The sequence below is a fragment of the Alosa pseudoharengus genome, unplaced genomic scaffold (genome assembly GCF_046254945.1).
Source record: "Alosa pseudoharengus isolate Yale_2024_CS ecotype anadromous, Long Island Sound unplaced genomic scaffold, YU_APseudo_1.1 YU_APseudo_1.1_scf_2, whole genome shotgun sequence".
Taxonomy (NCBI): domain Eukaryota; kingdom Metazoa; phylum Chordata; class Actinopteri; order Clupeiformes; family Clupeidae; genus Alosa; species Alosa pseudoharengus.
In genome coordinates, this window is record NW_027468663.1 from 12,226,604 (window position 1) to 12,247,111 (window position 20,508).

General features: G+C 38.8%; 1 protein-coding gene across 4 annotated transcripts; it reads right to left on the bottom strand.

Annotated features, from left to right (window-relative positions):
- Positions 1-1,316: 1,316 nt before the first annotated feature.
- LOC143133856 (uncharacterized) lies at positions 1,317-15,051 on the bottom strand. Of its 4 annotated transcripts, none has more exons than XR_012988561.1 (10): positions 14,861-15,038; positions 7,388-7,442; positions 4,532-4,582; positions 4,199-4,377; positions 4,045-4,109; positions 3,780-3,954; positions 3,189-3,371; positions 2,364-2,501; positions 2,020-2,090; positions 1,317-1,770 (listed from the first exon to the last, which is right to left on the bottom strand). XR_012988561.1 is itself a non-coding variant. In XM_076293763.1 (10 exons), the coding sequence occupies exons 2-10, from the start codon at positions 7,425-7,427 to the stop codon at positions 1,681-1,683; spliced, it is 987 nt and encodes a 328-aa protein (XP_076149878.1). In that variant the 5' UTR covers positions 7,428-7,442; positions 14,861-15,051; the 3' UTR covers positions 1,317-1,680. The 4 variants fall into 4 exon arrangements, 3 of the variants coding, with proteins under 3 accessions (XP_076149878.1, XP_076149881.1, XP_076149880.1); XM_076293763.1 differs by having other exon boundaries at positions 3,189-3,383; positions 3,780-3,937; positions 14,861-15,051; XM_076293766.1 differs by having other exon boundaries at positions 3,780-3,937; positions 14,861-15,031.
- Positions 15,052-20,508: the final 5,457 nt, after the last annotated feature.

Genomic DNA, 20,508 nt, shown 5'->3' on the forward strand with positions numbered 1-20,508 from the left:
CGGTCATACTAACCAGAATGTTTTTTTGGATAATAGTTTCTAACTTCTCATAGGATTTGTTGACACTACAGGGTGTTTTCAGGAAATAATGATTTTTTTTTCAAGTCTCCTACTGGGTAATGTGGTTTTAATAGCTTTAATAAACATCATGTTGACAGTTAAATATAATAAGACATATATGATATCATGTTTCTGGACCATGATCAATACACATAGGCCAAGTCAACAGATAGTAAAGTGATATTAGTTTTGAAATACAGAGCAAACACTGCTAAAAGGCACATTTCTTTGGTTTTAATCATGTTGACACTTGACAGTTTAATATAATAACTAGGACTTATGTGATATCATGTGTCGGGATACATCAGCCAAGTCAACAGACAAAGTCACTAGTAAAGTGATATTAGTTTTGAAATAAAGAGCACAAACTGGTGTTAAAAGCTAAATTTCTCAACAAGCATTTCTTTGTTTAAGTCCATGGTGATGACGGCTATTCTATAATGGAGTACGAATGATTCACCACACGTTTACTCAGCGATTACATTACATTACATTTGGCTGACGCTTTTTAACCCAAAGTGACACCCAACAAGGGAAACAAATCAAGGTAGAATAGCCAACTACTCAACATAATATTCTAATACCTGATGGAATGTTGGATTTCACCCAATCAAATGTGTGTTGGTTATTCTGCTCTGTTTACCATAGATCAAGAATGCAAATTCTGGAACATACTGGTAGATTCTGTAGAAAAGTTCAGTGTTTACCTGCTCTTTCCTGTGCCTTTTCTAAAACAAACAGTTCAACAGAACAAACAATGATCAACACGTCAGAGAACTCATGGAAAGTGAGATGCTATGTGAAGGTGAGTGATAAGATACTATGACTGATGTCATGCACTCCTCATTTCAGCTATTTGTTAAAAGGCCGGTTTGGTGATAATTTATGGTCTTGGAGAACATCAATGTGATTTTAACACAACAAACAGTGCAGAACATAATATTACAAACAGAAGTGCTCAAGGACAACACACACATACAGACACACAGGTTGAGTGAGTTAGACTTCCTTATCTGTTCCCTCTGCATAGCATCTCACCTCTCATACTGTAAGGAATGATGATCTGCTCTGCACGCTATACATATGGCCTCACACATGAGTCTGACCAGAAGTGCAGAGTAGGCTATATACTCATCATCAAACAGGTTAGTTATAGGTTACTTTGCAAGGTGGTTTAGGGTTCTTGTTCAGCTTTTTCACCCTCAACAGGGTTGTAACTTTGCACCAGTAACTTCCCCTCAAGTGTGTGCTGCTCTCTAGTGGTGAAACAGTAGTAATGCAATTTGTGTGTTGTATTGAGAAATGGTGTAAATTCAAATCTCAATATAGACAGATAATTAATCAGTTATTTAGTGTTCCTTTTGGGGGTGAAATGAAATTCTGTTTTGTTCTGTTTTGTTGATTACTTTTCCATAATGATAAACAAGTTGTTGCCAAATGACTCCACTGCTCCCCACCCAAAACTGTCAGTTCACTAATTAATTGTGATAACTAAATACAAGGAAATGACTGAATAAATGGAAGTAGTAGAAGTATTAGAAAGCATAAGTGACTGAAATGGAAAGGCCAAGCAGGAGTGTAAAGGCTGTATCGCTCGGTCTTCTGTTGAACGTCCATCACTCAAGGAACCTTCATGATTGTTTTGTTCAGAATCAGTACTTCACAGTTACTGCAGAGCTCCTTCAGTTTGTTCGCTAGAAGAAAGTCCAGCTGTGGAGAGAGAATATATCACAATGAAAACCCTCAGTGCATTAACAATTAACAACACACATATTATTGACATTTTGAAGAACATTTTTGTATTTGGAGATACCGACTCTGGCCCTATTTTTAATGGATGTACTGTAACGTAATATGTCATTTAACATTCCGTATCTAAAAGCAATACAGTCTGCAGTACTTTATTATAATGACCTTTAAGCATTTTTGAGTGAATAAGCATGGCATGATGTAACTCACTTCCTGGAAGGCCGCCTCTCCCCTGTGTGTGTTCAGGTTGCCTCTCACTTTCATGATGACTCTGGAGGGATCTAAGGGGGGTATTTCAGTGGAAATGGATGTGTGACTCAGGTTCTGTGACTTCCTGACACTGATCAAATTGAAACTTATGGTACATTGTACTAGACCTACTCTCAGTCAATCATACACTAAAATAACTTGTAATAGTTGGTAAGAGTTTGAGTGACTGGTAAAGACCCAGTGCATGCCATGGTGAAAAAGGGGTCAAGTGTTCCTAATGTGATTAAATATTTCTGAGGGATGCCAATTCCCATAATGGATTGAAGTGGGTATTGTATTCTTACAAAGTGAACTACAAGTCTGATTGTAGTCAGAACAGCAGTCTGTGAGACGGATGCAGGCCTCATCACAATAGCAGCCGTTACGGAAGCATGTGTTGTTTTGGCCCAGACAGCAGAGTGATGTTGGGGAGGAGCAGCTCCCTAATGATGCAGAGGAGAGGAAAAAAAAAGCTTTGACTGCAGAAGTATTAAACTGCAGGAGTATAAGAAAACATTTGTCAGACAGCATTTTAAACAACCATGACTGCATCCTAGAAAAAGAATCCTGTGAAATAGTGATCACAATGTCCATGCACACACCAGATTGCTCACTGTTAAGAAAACATTAATGGATGATCTTTTAAGTGCATTGATTATATAAAGCAGTTCTAGTAGGACTGCTTACAAAGAGAAAATCTTTACTAAAATCATTTAAAGGCATCCTATGTAACTTTTACCTATAAATATAAGAGCTGCAAAGTCATTTTGATGGAAAAACAAACATGGTGACGCCGAGACATCTTGCAAGAATCGTAAAACATTTTCTTAGATATAGCTCTTTGGAGATTGTCTTTGCCTGTTGCTACTCCTTTGACTCCAAAACAAATGTAAGGTTTCCAGGGGGAAGGGGTCAATATTATATATATATATATTATATTCTGTGACTCTATAGGGGGAGTGCAGAGTCACCAAAATACCTGAAACTGCATTCTCTTTTTATTACAAGACAAATTGTTTTGATGTTGTTGTTGTTGTTAGTGTTGTTCTAATTAGGAGTACTACAAGAGGAGAAGTCACCATTTATAGACAACAAAAAAGCAAATATGTTTTCCACATGGTTGGACTAACCAGGTAGAGTTGTGACTGCTGGTGTAGAGGAGAGTAAGACTGCTGATGAAGCCTCTGTTGTTCTCATTGCTGTGGATGCGGATGGATAGAACACTGTAGAATGTGATGTTGAAGGGGAAGTCTGAGGTGGTGCTGTGACTGGTGCTGCTGACTTTGATGGCTGTGCTGGTGTTGTGGTGGAGCCTAAGGTAGAGACTGTTAGTTATAACTGATGTTGGGGTTGTTTGTAATATTGAGGTTGATGCTGAAGATAATGCACTTGAGAAGCTTGTACATATACAGAAATAGAAAAAAACTGAGCCTCATTCATCAACTGTTCTTACAAAGAATTTTGATCTAAATTTGAACCACAAAGATTCTGACATTCACCAATGTTTTCTTATCTGGGATTTGTTCTTAGAATAGAATCTACGCACACTCAAGAGTACTCTTACGAACATTTGAGTACTGACTTCCTTGTGCAACATACTCATGTTCATCTGATTTAAATTCAAATGGCTTTAAGAATTGACTGTAGGGGACAACACAGCATAGCAAATTGTTAGCAATGAAGAAAATAATAAGTTTGATATGGTCAAACAAAATCCTTACGTTCAACTTTTATACTGCTCACATTGAGGTGAAGAGGAGCAAAGTGTGAACTGTTGGAGGAAGCAGCTAGTACCAAGGTGTCAGTCACATTTCCAGTTTCAGGAACAGAGTTTACATCATTGAAAATCAGTACTGAATCCACAATGACTGACCCCTGTCTGAGAAGATGAAATATCTATTTTAGTAGAAATGAAAGAAATGAAAGTCTGAAAACAAATATGATTAGGCCTATGTATTGTATGATAATTGATCTGTTACACTCTACCTGAAGCTTTTGATTTCTGCACGGTTGAAACTGGATCCAAATATTGCTGAATATATGCTATCAAGCTGAAATCAAAGTGTGCCATTTTGTATAGGTTATGCAGGTTACTTTTAATTGAAGAAGTAAAAAAAAAATGTCATAGTGATGGTTGTACCGCTAAGGCCACTTGAGAAGCCAACTGTACAAATTTTGGTGAAGAGGTGTTTTGAAGCTCTGGTGTGAATGTCATCTCCAGTTTGAATTCCAGTTTGACCTCAGGCAGTGGGACTGCTTCTGTGACTGGAGCATTCTGTGGAACTGGCGTAGTTTGAGGGCCTGTGTTTGTTGAGAAGGCTGTACATCAAAGAGAAACACTTTAACTTTTTAATGGTAAGGAGCCAGCCTTTTGGCAATAGCTTTGGCTTTTTGGTATTTATGGAATTGCATGTCTTACATTTCTTATTCTGTGACAGACTGTGATTTTTCATCTACCAGCCAGATCACTCACCTGAGGAACTGCTTGATTGTGTTATTTGTGTGTGAACTTCTTTGAAAAGCCCTACAGATTATAAAAAAACAACAACAATGTGTTTGTCATGTCATGTATCAGAACAAAAATAACTCATTGGATTTCAATGTGCACATCGGTTGCACATAAATGAAATGTCTAAAATTAATGCAGAACGTCTCTTTTGGATTACAAAATTGATTCATGCTATGATTACTCAATTTGTGCAAGTGATTCCAAGGAAATTGTTAAAATTTAGTTTACAGGAATATTCATATAATTTCAACATCATCATGTTATATAGGTGGATGCATGCAATGAGAGTAGGCATTCAAATGTTGTACTTAAAAATGCAGGCTGCAGTATTACTTCTAATGTAACATTTTGTTGAGATGACACCTTCAAGGTGCAGTCTTGACCTGAAATATTCAAGCATTCATTGTGGTGTGAAACCTGTGCTATGAAACCACTGATGTCTTGTGCATGTTCCACATACTCATGGTGGAACAAAGCATTGTTCATCTATCTAAGATATGTGAAAACTTTTGGCAACACTGATAGTTGTGTGATTATCTCCGTGTTCTTGCAAAAGCTTATGGGAACACAATGGAATATGATAATTTGTCTTCCTGGTTCAGTACCTAGGTGCTTCACATTGTCTTACATAATTCTGTCTGATAAATTAATTGCTGTGGCAAAGTATGATAGTTCAACATTGTGTTTTAAAGAGAAATTGGAGTTTGTGTATTCATGTTTTGTGGTTTAGTAACTTTGACAAACCCTTTCGTACTTTTTTCACAGTATGCTTACCTTATGTGATTCAATAAGATTCTGGAATGCTCAATTGGAATGACTATTTGAATATAAGGTTGTGTTTCATTTAAAACTAAGCTTTATGTAAGGGATAATGCATTGTCCGCTGGTAATTATCAGAAAATAAGTCCCGACAGGGAGAACAGAACAGAATCTCTAGCATGCTTAGATTTATTGAAGGGCTTTTGTGAGGGTGATGTGCTTTCATCAGGGTGAGAAAGTGAAAGAGAGAGAGAGAGAGAGAGAGAGAGAGAGAGAGAGAGATAAGCCCACAGGCCATAGTCTATAATTGTCCAAACACCGCCGACACGGCACAACAAAAAAGGAGGAAACCCTCTGTATCTTCAATCAGTCTCAAAATGAAAATAATCCATGGCAATAATAATCCATAAGTCCGAGGGTATGGCAAGACACTTTTAAAGGAGAAGTTCGGTGTGATATTGACCTAAAGTGTGTTGAAACATGATACCGAGTGTGAACTTTTGTCTCATAGCTCATCTCGGCTTGTCCCCTGCACTCCGAAACCTGGTGCTAGTTAGCCGATGCTACCAACAGGTTGTTGGGGGTGCCTCGGGCATCAGACTAGCCATGCAAATAAATCACTGTTTTACACCATTTACGAGGCTCAAAGTAGCTCCACACTTCATTGGTAGACTTCTGAGGGCCCTGACATTTAAAACGAGACATAGCACTGGTAGTTTATTTACAAGACGATTTATACAGACATTCAGGAAGTTTACCGTTCGCCGCCATCTTGAATTTAGTCACGATAAGTCGAGTACAAATGAACAGGTATGATAAGGGATCAGATTCCAAAAATAATTCAGTGGAATGGATTCCAGTTGCTGCTACTTTAGGTCAATATCACACTGAACTTTTCCTTTAAACTCCGCAAGCAAAAAAAGGAAAAAGGATAGATCTCACCTCCTCGAAATCATCTGATGGATACACGGAAAAATATTCCCTTATGTCGGCGTAAAGAAGAGGATAAATCCAGTGTGTGACGTGATAAGGAGGTTATCAGAAGCGCAGATGGCATTCTATCCATGTTCATTCATTCATTCTTCCTCCTTTCTTCCCGCTTCCCGTTTAAAAAGCAAACATGTGATTCTCAGAGAGCCAGCCATAGGGCCAGAACAGGAAAAGTGGGTGCGAGTGAGTGCGAAAAGGTGAGTGACAGTTCTGGACCTATTGTCTGTTTCAGCTAATACTTGCCCTGGATCACTGACTTACGCCCATAGTCATCAAGATAGCTAGCGAACTATAAAGATGGTTAGAGAAATAGAGCTAAAAGAGCTCAATACCTGGCCAGGTTTTTAAACAGTATATTATAAAGAGAAGTCAACTTTTATAAGGAGAGAGTTAGGCCTATTCCATTTGAAGTAACAGTGGACAAATCTGGTATGCAAAAATAAATAAGATTTGTCTAATTACATAATATGGCCCTTTGTGTGGTGGATACAACATAACACATTGTAAATATGGTTTCCTGGCTTCCTGGTTCAGTACTTTGGTGCTTCACATTCATCTTACATAATTCTGTTGGATAAATTAATTGCTGTGGCAAAATATGAGTTCAACATTGTGTTTTAGAGACATTGAAGTTTGTGTAATTTCATGTTTTGTGGTTTAGTAACTTTGATAAACCCTTTCTTCCTTTTTTCACAGTATACCTACGTAATTCAATCAGATAAATGGAATGCTCAATTGGAATGACTATTGAATATAATAAGGTTGTGTTTTATTCAAAACTTGAGTTGACATTATCTATCTATAGGGTTATCATCATGGAAATGAACAGATTTGTGCTAGGAAGTGTAAGACAAATACATAAGTGCACCCTCTTGTGGATAATATCCACTGTCATCCCATACATCTGAGGGGAGAATCACCACATGTCTACTTGTTGGATGATTCTTATTTGGACCCTGAATAATAAAAAACGTAAAGCTAGTAACAAAGGTAAAGCACTTCCACAGATTATGCAGGTGCAGGTCAGAATATTTAATTGCTGTGAAGACTTCATGGGCTTCTCCGACTTACCTATCAGTGGGAGGAGTCCCAGGAGAAAGACCACCTTCATTTTGGCCCTTGTTTCCTTTGAAAGAAACGTCACAGTTACAATAAGGGTTGTAGGGTTAAAGCGTCTCCAGTTGATTTAATATCAGTGTATCCAGTGGTTAAAGTGGAATCTGGCAGGTGGGCGAACCCTAAAATCCAGTGTAAACAGGGAAAAATGACTCACCGTTGGACAACATATTGAGTATATTGTGGTGTAGCAATACTGAACAAGAATACTGAACAAGAATGGCTAGCTTCTTGGTCACCCCTGTACACGCGAAAAATGAACTCACCATTTATTTTAACAATATCATTGCAGTATATCATTGCTATGAAAGAATATATTTATTATTAATTTATCTGAGGTGCCGGAACCCCCCCCACCCCACACACTTTAACCTCTGAGTGTATCTCTGTCAGTCTTTCACGTTGCTATTAGACTTCATTAGGCTTTGTTTGATGATGCTATTAGACTTCATTAGGCTTTGTTTGATGACCCCTGGGGCCTATTGCACAAAAGCAGAATTAAGACATCCGGGATAAGTTACTGAGCTGCGCTCAATGAATCCAAAACACGAGCGTACAGGCTTAATTGGTTGCACAACGAGCAAGCCAGGATGAGCAGACATGGATTCATCAAGCCAGGTGAAACCTATCCTGGATAAGTGCGCGTTCACGGCTCCCTCAAATAGACCCCGCCACCGATCACAGATTCACTGATTCACCATGGCAACTAGCGGCTTCATTGCTTCTTCTACGGTGTGAAGTAGGTAGCGATAGCCTTTTCACAACAGCAACAAACAGCAACACCTCTGTTTAGGAGAATATTGCAACTACTTCCGCGACCACCACGTACGAAATGGTTAGGCACTCCCGTGATGTCACATTGTCGCATGACAGGTCGGGAATGGCGAGTATGTAAAAGTTAATTAATGATCACAAACGTTTAAATAATGACAATGGGTCTAGGTATATGTGATAACAATGTGTAGTGGGCAGTAGAATAATTATTGGTTTCCGTTTGTGGTGACTGCTGACTGAGATAAGGGATGAGATTAAATAGATCCTGGAACTTAACCTGGTCTGGAGCAGGCTAGCTCCAAAGAATAAATCGCCATGGTAACTTATACCATAACATATCCTGCTGCCCCCTATCCCGCTTTTGTGCAACTGGATCATGGATAAATTGAGCCAGGATAACCAAGATATCCCGGCTTAATCCCTTATCCTAGTTTTGTGCAATAGGCCGCTGGTCTTTATCCCATTTCATTAGGCAAATAAACATCAAACCAGTGGTTTGTGATTGGTTGATTTGTTAAAATTATTTGTTTGAATGCTTGCACCTGCTGCCTGATGAACATGTGATATACTGTATATATACCCTGACTCATCACATGGCCTATAGGACACTAACTAGATCTGCTCCTTTTAATTCAATAATCAAGCCTTACATCCCCAACCGCCCACTGCAGTCTTCTGGTGAGCGCATGTTGTGTCGACCAGTCATGAAAACTGGGTCTAATTCCAGACTCTTTTCTTCAGTGGTTCCATGTTGGTGAAATGAATTGCCCAGTGCTCTCCGTTCCTGTGGTAGTTTTGGGTCGTTTAAGAGGGGTCTAAAGACATTCCTATTCAACATATACTTAGTTGTTTAAGCGCTTATATGTTATGGTTTGTATAATGTTGTTTTATTTTAATTGGGCTGTTAATTAATTTGACATTATTGTTTATTATTGATATTCTCCTTAATGTAGTCTTAGCATGTCATTGTTTTTATATTATTGATTGAATGGACATTATTGTTTATTATTGCCTTTCCCCTTTTTTTCCATTGCTTTTTTATTAGGCTATTGATTAAATTGATATTATTGTGTACTATAACTATTCTCCTTACTATATTTGACCTACATTCTAATCTGTTCCCTGTTCAATTTTAAATATTATTATGTTGTTTTGTATTTATGTGTCGCTTTGGACAAAGGCGTCTGCTAAATCCATAACCATAACGTTATGTTAGGTTATGGTTATGGATAGGTTACGGGGACGCTGGCGAGACTGACGCTGCTCCGTCTGGCTTGTTTTTGTTTGAGTTTTTCAATTTTTCGCAATTTAATTCTATTTATTTTTTCTGACAAAGTTTGTCACACGCTTAAACTACGTTTCGGCTATCTAATGTTATAATTTTCTTGAATTTTACCCCATCGTGGGTTTTGTTTTTTGGAGCACTAACACCTGACCTGGACTGACTGGGCAATCGTTGCGCTGGTTGCGCTGTGTTCCACTGTCTGCTGTTGAGCTTGAGGCTGTTTTTGGGACTTTGGCTACACGGTGTCTCTCTCCCTCTCCATCCCATCCTGTCGGCGGATTTGACGCTGAGTTGGTTGACCAGCTGCTAGGTTAGTCGGTTGACTAGACCTTCCAGGGAGATCGAGGATTTGTGCTGTGTTGCCTTAGAAGCTAGCTGCTGCGCCTCCATATCCAAGACCTACAGTGTGTGTACAGCCTACACAGTCTAGCCTACATGGGATTTCTCTACACCGCCGAGCAGCTCCAACAACTTGCCTCCTCAAATGCCAGCACTTCTATCGATGAAGCGGTGCTCCACCTTTGCCAGGCTACGGGGATCCTTCGGAGGAAGCGCTACATGCACAGAGGGTCGCGTCGCTCCTTTACCATCTATCATCAAGCAACGGAGGATGCTATCCCGACTCTGCAGTCCCGGTGTGTCTCTCCTGTGTGGTCCACTCCTGTAGACAACTCTGCTCCCCGCAAGAAAGTCTTCCATCAACACCTCATCACCATACGGACTATGCCTGTTACCGCTACTACTGCTGCTGCTGTTGCTACTGCTCCCGTCACTGCTGCTGCCACTGATTCCACCTGTGCGGGCTCTGGTGGAGAGGCAAATCTCTGCCGGGTAAATCTCTCTAACTGCGGCCCCTTCCAAGAACGTCATGAACAGGACTCTTCTTTGGTTAAGTTTGCTGTCTTAAATGCTCGCTCTGTTTCCAACAAAGCATTTATTCTGAATGACCGTTTTACGTCCCACCATCTAGACTTTCTGTTTATCACCGAGTCTTGGCTCTCTGGTGATGACATCATTGCACTTGGTGACCTTTGCCCTGCTCACTGTAGTTTTTTAAACTCACCTAGGGCCTCTGGTCGTGGTGGTGGTCTAATTACAGTGTTTAAGAACAGTTTTAAATGTAGAATTGTACCAACTGATCTGTTTTCTACTTTTGAACTACAGCTGTTTAAGATCAATGCATCTGTACTTTGTGCCTTAGTCTACCGTCCACCAAAAATTAATTGTTATTTAATTCAAGAATTTGCTGAACTTCTATCTTTTATGGCCTCTCGTGCTGATAAGTTATTAATCTTGGGGGACTTTAACATCCACATATGCTGCCCATCTAAACCTTTGGTCAATGAGTTTTTAGGCCTTGTGGACTCTTTTAACCTTGTGCAGTCAGTTATGGCCCCAACACATCAGAAGGGTCACACACTAGACCTAGTGTTGTCCTCTGGTTTCTCAGTTTCCAATGTTAAAATAGTTGATATTGGTGTGTCTGACCATTTTATGATTTTATTTGAATCTTCACTGTTTTGTCCCCCCCCCTCCACCCCCCTCATCCTACTCCCTTGTCAGAGCTATTAATTCCACCACAGCCTCACAGTTCACTAATACTTTTATGCTCTCTCTTTCACCTGCTGTCTTAGATTCTCTTTCCACCTGCACCGACACTGAGAATCTACTTACTCTTTTTAATACATCTTGCCTTGCCACTCTTGATTCTGTAGCTCCTTTAAAACAAAAGCGATGTAAATCCAATAGGTCAACTACTCCTTGGCTAAATTCCACTACCTGTTCGCTCAGAAAGGCTTGTAGGAAAGCAGAGCGAAAATGGAAAAAAGATAAACTACAGGTCTCCTATGATATATTTAGAGATTCTCTTAAGGCTTATCAAATCACCGTCAAAGCAGCAAAGGCAGCTTTCTATGCTGAGCTTAATCACAAAAATGCTCACAGACCAAAAGTGTTGTTTAACACAATTAATAAAATCATAAATCCTCCTACTACAATGTCCTCTCTTCCTGCTACAACAGAAACCTGTGAGATGTTTCTCAATTTCTTTATTGACAAAATTGACAACATAAAGTCTCATATCACACCCTCAATTTCTGATCCTGCTTTGTATCAGTCTGTAATTTGCCGCCTCCAACAATTCCAACCAGTCTCTTCCTCACAGTTGTCAGACGTGGTCTCTCATATGAAGCCCTCTTCTTGCCACTCTGATATTCTTCCATCTCACCTTTTCAAAGAAGCTTTTGCGGCTATTTGCCCTTTTATCTTGAGCATCATTAATAGCTCCCTGGCTAATGGAGTAGTACCCTCTGGCTTTAAACACGCTATTGTGCAACCTCTCCTGAAAAAACCTTCCCTTGATCCCATTGATTTGAAAAATTATAGGCCCATTTCTAAACTGCCCTTTCTCTCTAAGATCTTAGAAAAAGTTGTTCTGTCACAAGTCTCTTCCTATTTAAACACCTCTAATATCCTTGACAAGTTTCAATCTGGTTTTAGACCACTTCATAGTACAGAGTCTGCCTTACTTAAGGTCCATAATGATCTATTGCTCTCTGTTGACTCTGGCTCTTGTGACCTATTGGTCCTGTTAGATCTTAGTGCTGCTTTTGACACCATTGACCACAAGATCCTTTTAAAACGCCTGGGTGTTGAAGTTGGTCTGCAAGGCACTGTATTAAATTGGTTCAGATCTTACTTAACTGATAGATCTTTTTCAGTGCATTTAGGCAATGCTTCTTCGTCATCTTCTCCCATTAAGTGTGGTGTCCCCCAGGGTTCTATTTTAGGGCCTCTATTATTTTCTTTATACATGCTTCCCCTGGGCTCCATTTTCAATCAATTCAATATTCGTTACCACTGCTACGCAGATGATACCCAATTTTATATACCGGTGGCCCCTGAAAATTCCTGCTCATTGACAAACCTTTTTCTTTGTCTTAATGACATTAAGAATTGGATGGCTAACAACTTTTTACAGCTAAATGACAGCAAAACTGAAGTAATCATTTTTGGACCACCAAATTCTGTCAACAATGTGAACAAGTATCTTGGCCCTCTGTCTGTTAACCATCACAGTGTGGTCAAGAACCTAGGTGTTTTCCTAGACTCTTCTCTGACTTTTAATAAGCAAGTCAACAGCGTTGTCAAGGGAAGTTTTTACCAACTTAGGACAATAGCAAAGCTCAAGTCTTCTCTCTGCTACAGTGATTTAGAAATCCTTATACATGCCTTTATTTCCTCTAGGCTTGATTATTGCAACTCACTGTATGTAGGTGTAACTAAATCTACTCTAAACAGACTCCAGCTGGTCCAAAATGCTCCAGCCAGATTACTGACTGGATCTAAGAAACGTGACCACATTTCACCTGTGTTGGCTAAACTGCACTGGCTTCCTGTGGAACAAAGAATTAATTTTAAAATTCTTTTGTTTGTTTTCAAAGCTTTACATGGTTTAGCACCTCAGTATTTATGTGATCTTTTAATTCCTTACTGTCCTCCTAGACCTCTTCGATCATCTTCCCAGTGTCTTCTTTGTGTTCCTTCTGCCTCTCTTAAATCCAAAGGTGACAGAGCTTTCTCTGTCTATGCTCCCCAGCTTTGGAATAGCCTTCCTGATGTTGTGAAATCCTGCCCCACTATTAGTAGTTTTAAATCCAACCTAAAGACCTACCTCTTCTCCCTAGCTTTTAACACTCCCTGACTCCCTCACCTCTCCCTTTTTTTTTTTTTTGTTTGTATGTATATGTATCATTGTTATTATTATTATTGTATTATTATTATTTTTATTATTATTATTATTTTATGTAAAGCACTTTGGTGCAATGCTATTGCTTTGAAATGTGCTATATAAATAAATTTGACTTGACTTGACTATAACCATAACCATAAAAACTATTAAAATTTTCCCCATAGACTTAACATTGGTGATTATGGCATCACAATAGGGCACTTAGAAATCCTATGCCAAGTGTTCCGGCCAGAGCCATATGGTTTCGGCCACCTCCAGCAACTGTCTGTCTCAGACTTTAAGCATACAATCTGGCTCTCTTAAGACTACAGATCCTGTTCAACTGTTTCCTCTGCCCACAACTGTATTAAAATAAAAGTCTCCACTACAATAATTCCCTATTAAATAATTTAACCATTTAAACTATCCAACTATTTAACTGTTCAACTATTCCAACTGTCAGTTATCATCAACTATGCCTCTAGCCTACTATATTAAAACACCACCTACCTAGCAACCAATTTAGCAACCATTGAAATTAAGCATCTATGTCAGTTTCCATAGCAACCAAGATGATTATACTAGCAAACCACTGTAGTAACTCCTTTATTTCAGATAGTAGCCACCATGGACACCCTAGCAACAACCTAGCAACAACTTCAAGTACCCTAGCAACAGCCTAGCAACCACATTCACAGTTAAAACCTAGCAACCAACATCATTAACCTAGCAACGAGCATAGCAACCACTCTAGCAACAGTTGTCATCAGTTGTCATCAACTTTGACTCCCGTCAACTGTTTCCTCTCCCCACAACTGTTTCAAAATAAAAGTCTTCACTACTATAATCCCCTATTAAATTATTTAACCATTTAAACTATCCAACTTTTTAACTGTTCAACTATTCCAACTGTCAGTTGTCATCAACTATGACTCCCGTCAACTGTTTCCTCTGCCAAAAGCTGTTTCAAAATAAAAGTCCTCACTACAATAATTCCCTGTGAAATATTTGAACCATTTAAACTATCCAACTATTTAACTGTTCAGCCAATCCAACTGTCAGTTGTCATCAGCTATGACTCCCGCCAATTGTGTCCTCTGCCCACAACTGTTTGGCAGCCTGGGGTTTTCAGTCAACTTCCAATCTACATTCTTCCAACTTACATTCTACACAACTTTTAAACTGTCTACTTTTAAACTATCAACTTTTATTAAGCTGTGCAACCACCATGTCTGTCCTAGCATCATTTTCATGCACTTGTAATTCCCTGGAATTACACTCTCTAGTTTAGGCTATTGTTGTACACATGTACACGATATTAGTAAAGCAGTCAATGTTTTCAATGCAAACATTGTTCAGTGACAACATGCATGTGAGGGCTGTTTCACTTATGCAAAATTGCTCACACAATTACAATGCTTTCATTGCATTACTCAGCATGGTTGCATGTTTTTGTCATGCAAGTATCATAGGCAAATAGAGAAAATATTTACATGCTTTTTTAAAAACATTCATTTGAATGTTTGAATATCACAAAACCTTTACTTGGAAACATACATAATACATGAAAGTAAATCTCTTACAAAAGTGTAGTGAGAGTGGATATCTTTTTAAACAGGCTGTAGAAAAGACATCTTACCTGTTAGTTATCCTTGTCCTTATGTGTGTGTGTGTATGTATGAGTGTCTTGGGTGTTGGGTGTGCGGGCGTGGTCGAGGAGTGATAACATCATCGACACAACTGAGAAATGGTCGACCCTGGTTTGATTCCTGCTCTTGCGAGTTTATCATGGATAAAAGTGTCAGCTAAATATCAGTAAACTTTAACATCCAGATGTTAGTGCTTTTAAAAACATGTATTTTATTGAAGAGCTGAGATTGAGACTGCAACACCATCCTCAATGTTCCTTCATGAAGAGTAATCACATGAATCAACTTGGGCTGTTTTAAAACTTGAGTGACTTGTTCTGCCATTCAAGTTTCACTGAGGAATATAATGAATGCATTGATGCACTGACATGAACAACATGGGCAGGGGAATTTAAACCTGCTTAGACCTGTTTTAAGAATGCTGAAATCACAGTCATTGGAACTGAACCTGTATCTTGTGTAATTGTTTTTTGCCTGAACAGCAAAGAGTTATGTTCAATGGCAGTGTGTTCTGAAGCCACAAATTAAACAATATAAAAAGCAAAAATATGAATTTCAGAGCCACAATGATTTTTTACTTAGATTAAGCAATTATGCTGTATAGTACATTATATGTATACAATTATTTTTTGTTCAAATAGTACAGTGAAGAGAGACAGGAGGGAGAGAGTGAATGTGATCAGTAAATGGCTCAGAATTTGACTGAGGAGGCCATGTATGCCTTGCTGCACAGCTACACCCTAAACCTACAATATTACACCACAATACTATTCATTTCTGATATAGACTATTCTTCTTTAAGAATACAGATAATATCACATTATAGATCACACAATTATATCATGTGAGTTCATACTCTGTGTATTAAGGGCTTACTTGGCATTGCATCCTGTGACTATGCTGAAGGTTTATTACAGTGCATGAAAATGCACTGTACTGTTCTTCCTAGGCTTCTTCTTATTATTATTCCTCTTACCACTTTTTCCATACGCAATTTCTCTTGAACAGTTTAACTTAGAAACTTCATTCAAACTTTGTAACGTAGGTCTTCAAACAGATCGGGTTGCTATGTCTTTTCAACTTTGAAACTTTTATACTTTTTAAACTATTAAAGAAAAACTTTTTAAAAATCCCCATAGACTTAACATTGCCGATTGTGACATCATAATACGGCCATTAAGCAATTAGAATCCATTGGCAGGTGTTCAGGCCACCTGGACCTCAACTCCCAGTCTCAGGCTTTAAGCATACAAACTGGCCCTATTAAGACTACACATCCTGTTCAACTGCTTCCTCTGCCAAAAACTGTTTCAAAATAAAAGTCCTCACTACAATATTTCACTGTTAAACAATTTAATCCTTTAAACTACTGAACTTTTTAACTGTTTAGCCATTGTAACTGTTACTTGTCATCAACTATGACTCCTACCCACTGTAGCTAGTTAGCATGGTTAGCATAGTTAGCATGCTAGCAAGTTAGCATGCTAGTTAGCATTTTTAGCAAAATTACTAAAAATGATTAGCTAAGTTAGCTAAGTCACATGGTTAGCATAGTTAGCATGCTAGCATGTTAACATGTTAGTTGGCATTTTTAGCAAAACTGCTAAAAATGATTAGCTAGGTTAGCTAAGTAACATGGTTAGCGTAGTTAGCATGTTAGTTAGCATTTTTAGCAAAACTGCTAAAATGATTAGCTAGGTTAGCTAAGCAACATGGTTAGCATAGTTAGCATGTTAGTTAGCATAACTGCTAAAATTATTAGCTAAGTTAGCTAAGTAACATGGTTAACATAGTTAGCATGCTAACATTGTTAGCATAGTTAGCATGTTTAGCAAAACTGCTAGAAAATGTTAGTTAAGTTAGCTAAGTAGCATGGTTAGCATGCTAACATTGCTAGCACTGCTATAAAACATTAGCTAAGTAGCATGGTTAGCATAGTTAAAAATCTTAGCATAACTGCTAGCAAACATTAGAGCCATTTCAACTTTCAGTTATCGTCAAATATCTACCTATACACAGCCATTAAACTATTTGAATATCAACATTCATTCAACTTCCAGTCTGTCAACAACTTTTAAACTATTTACCTTCAACTTTTAAACGGTCTACTTTTAAACTATCATTAAACTATCTATTAAACTAGCTGTCTATCAACAACTTTTAAACTATCTACTGTCTATCAACAACTTTTAAACTATCTACATTCAACTTTTAAACAGTCTACTTTTAAACTATCAACTTTTATTAACCTATGCAACCACCATGTCTATCCTAGCATCACCGTAGTAACCATCTCTTTATTATCTGTTTTAACTATACATGATATTTTACATCACAACTTTAGCATTTTCATGCACTGGTAATTCCTTGGAATTGCATTTCTAGTTGATATTTGATCTCTTCAGTCAATCAAATTATACCCCTACCTTTTTTGATCCTGAGTCAATGCTTTGATTGGCTAGAATTGACCTGTCGCTAAGCGCCACCCTTAGAACGCTGATGAGCCAATGACAGTCCAGCCTCAACGGGACTCGGACATCAGCTCGGACAACTCCATAGGAAACAATAGAGCATCACAGTCCCGCCCCTCCTCCGAGAGAGCTTAGTTTCCGGAAGTAAATTTCCCATTCATTTCTCCCATTGACGTTTTGGAAAAATCCGTATCTAAAGAGTTTTAGAGCATGTCTTAGGCTAATCAGCTACGGCGTAACTCATAAGCATACAACATATCATTTCAAGTGAAAAAACGAATAGAAAGTCCAAAAAAAGTCAAAGGTACAAGACTGTGTACATATTTTCATTTCCGAGCGAAGGAACTACTCATCCCATAAACCACCGGGCCTCACTGAAAAATATATAAGCAGCACGAACCAGCGCAAAATCATTCATTTCCAACCGGTCAGACAGCAGCGAACCCTCTCCTCCAAACAATGATTTTTATATAGTTAATAACAGTTATTTCAGGAGTAATCGTGTAAATAATAGTGTTTTGGTATTGAATGTTATATTTACCATCGTGTATTTTATATCGTGTGTGAAAGCGGTTAACGTTAACGTTAGCAACATTGTGCAGTGCTTCGTATCTGACTGCCATCCTGATGCATGGACCGGTGCATGGTCTGCTCTTAGACCACCATATTCAGTTTTTTAACTTGAATTATTACACAAAATGTTCATTAAATGTACGAAGAAGTATTTCTAGGTTAATGATTGATATGGCTCGTACAGTATGAAGGCTACAGTAGCCTAGCTAATGTTAACTAGCATTACCAACCTCCCTGCAAAACTCACCACACAACTTCGTAGGTTTGATAGGTCTTGTTCCTCATGCTGGCCCATACAAAACCCACAAGCTGACCCTCGACACACAACAGTCAATAATGTGACCCGATTTAAAGTGGTTTTCACCCCTTTGGACACTCTTGATTTCGTCCTTGAAACTGAAATATTCACGGGCCGGGGGCATGGACGGTTTGCTAACCATTTTACTGCAGTGTCTACCCGGTGGTAGCATCCAGCTTTGCTATCAGCTAGCTAGCTAGTTCAAAGGTTTAAGTTCTTAATGGGGATATACAGGGCTTTTTATGCCTCGTCTAAGTTGATGTTTCATATAAACAACAATTCATGTTCATAGAAACAACAAGGTCACTAAAACATAATATATTTCATACCTGTGTTGCAGCATGTAGGCTAATGTTAGCAGCATTATAATGACATTCTAATGTCTGAAAGGCTAATGATTAGCTACCCTATCGGCTACCTGAAAAGTTAAGTGTTCAAACTAGCATTTACAGTGTTCTATTTGATGGTGTATTGGGCCTGACTAAGTTCGTGTGATATATAAACCACAATCCTTGTTGATACAAGTACCAATGTTCGTCTAGAAAGTTTTTATTCACATTAAGATTTTTGCCATAGGCCGTAAAAGACTCCGCCATCTTTGTCAATAATTTTCGCTGATTCAAGTTTCAAACTATGACTGAACGGCCTTTCCACCAATCAGAGGCATCACTGTGGGATTGTTCAGGATTGTGGGTAATGAAGTACTTATCCAAGACATCGCGAATAAAAGACATTTATCTCAAAACGAGGTTAGTGCCCCGTGAACTTTTGGCGTCTATATGAGCATACACAATCGCTTAGTACAGCCGTAGCTGGTTTTGAGTCTACCATGTGCAGTTAAGTTTTTATGGCTTATACCCGAATTGTCAATGGAGAAATTGCATTGAGTTCTTACTTCCGGAAACTCCTGTGGGCGGGACTGTGATGCTCTATAGGGGGCAGGCATAAAATGACAAATTAATGGTTATTTATGGAGTTTATTAACTCAAAAAACCCAGACGGATAACCATGGTCAAACGTTTTGCATTGGGGACGTGTAATACTGATAGCCGGTACCCCGAGAGGCTAGAAAACGGGGTATATTTTCATCAAAAGTAGCCTACAGGACGTCTCTCGCGTTTGCAACAGCTCAACGTAATGTAGGCAACTAAGCCAACAACGTGGGCACAGGTTCCCTGTTAAATCCCAAGATGAAAATGCTCATTAACCAACTACTATATTCTTACTACATCAAATATTAACGTAACCTAACATATCTTAGTATCAATCTTCCACTAGCTAGCTAGCTAGCATTAACGTCAGTGGGATTTGCACGGCTATTCGCCACAACTGCTTGCCACCTTGTATGTATTCTAAAGTTTTGAATACACCCCTCCATAGCATAATTAAGTCCCCTTCTGAAGGAAAGTAAATCCTTTTATCGACCAAAACGTCCTCAAAGCCTGCTTTAATATACTGTCAGCTGCCATTGTTGACAATGTATTCCTAATCAAATCTGGTTTGTTTGTCCGAGTTTTCACACGGTAACAATGGGGGGCGGGGCTTAGCGACAGGTCAATTGTGTGTGTGTGTGTGTGTGTGTCAAGCGACTATGTTCTGTTACCGAGTTGCACTGATCAAACAGCACGTGGACTGTATGGAGCAAGTCACTGAGTCTTACCAAGTGTATTGGACTAGAATTACAAACTGGTACTTTTAGGAACATTTGTGAAAACGTGCCTCAGAATCCGTACTGTGCAGTCATTACACTGATCCTTCAGTGTGTTCTCTAAAAGAAGAAGCAGCTGTTGAGAGATAGAAAAAAAATATGTCATGGAGCCAATCATAACAAACACTCAAAGTAGATTCTTAATAAATACTGCATAATCGATTTGGTGACTTTGTTCCCTACCTCCATAATTGTGTCTTTTAGATTTGCTTTGTTCTCTTTCAGTCAAAGCAATTTGATGTCACCAAGTGGGATATCGCCTCTGGGTGTACATACCTACTGAGCCCTTTTCAACCAATGCCTTTTTAAGGTGGCTAGCTTGCGTCACAGTGTGGGAATCGTCCATTCTCAAGCAGCCCTCTGTCTGCCTGGCAAATATCCCCATTGCGCCATGATGAAGCCTTAGGGCTCTATTTTGACAATCAAAAACGCAGCGCAAAGCTTGTTTTTATCCCGACGCAAAGCTTTTTCCTATCTTACACTCAAATGCGCCATGCGCTTCACTTTTATTAAAAAATGCACCCAGGGGTGTGGCAATTAATGACATAAGGTGTGGTCTGGCCCATGATCTAGAAATCGCTGTCTTAC

Excerpts from the sequence above, each read along its gene's own strand:
- LOC143133856 (XM_076293763.1), bottom strand. The coding sequence starts at position 7,427 with ATGAAGGTGGTCTTTCTCCTGGGACTCCTCCCACTGATAG. Across the intron at positions 2,502-3,188 it reads AGCAGTCACAACTCTACCTG|GGAGCTGCTCCTCCCCAACA; the intron begins GTTAGTCCAACC and ends CTGCATCATTAG. Across the intron at positions 2,091-2,363 it reads TCAGACTTGTAGTTCACTTT|ATCCCTCCAGAGTCATCATG; the intron begins GTAAGAATACAA and ends TACCCCCCTTAG.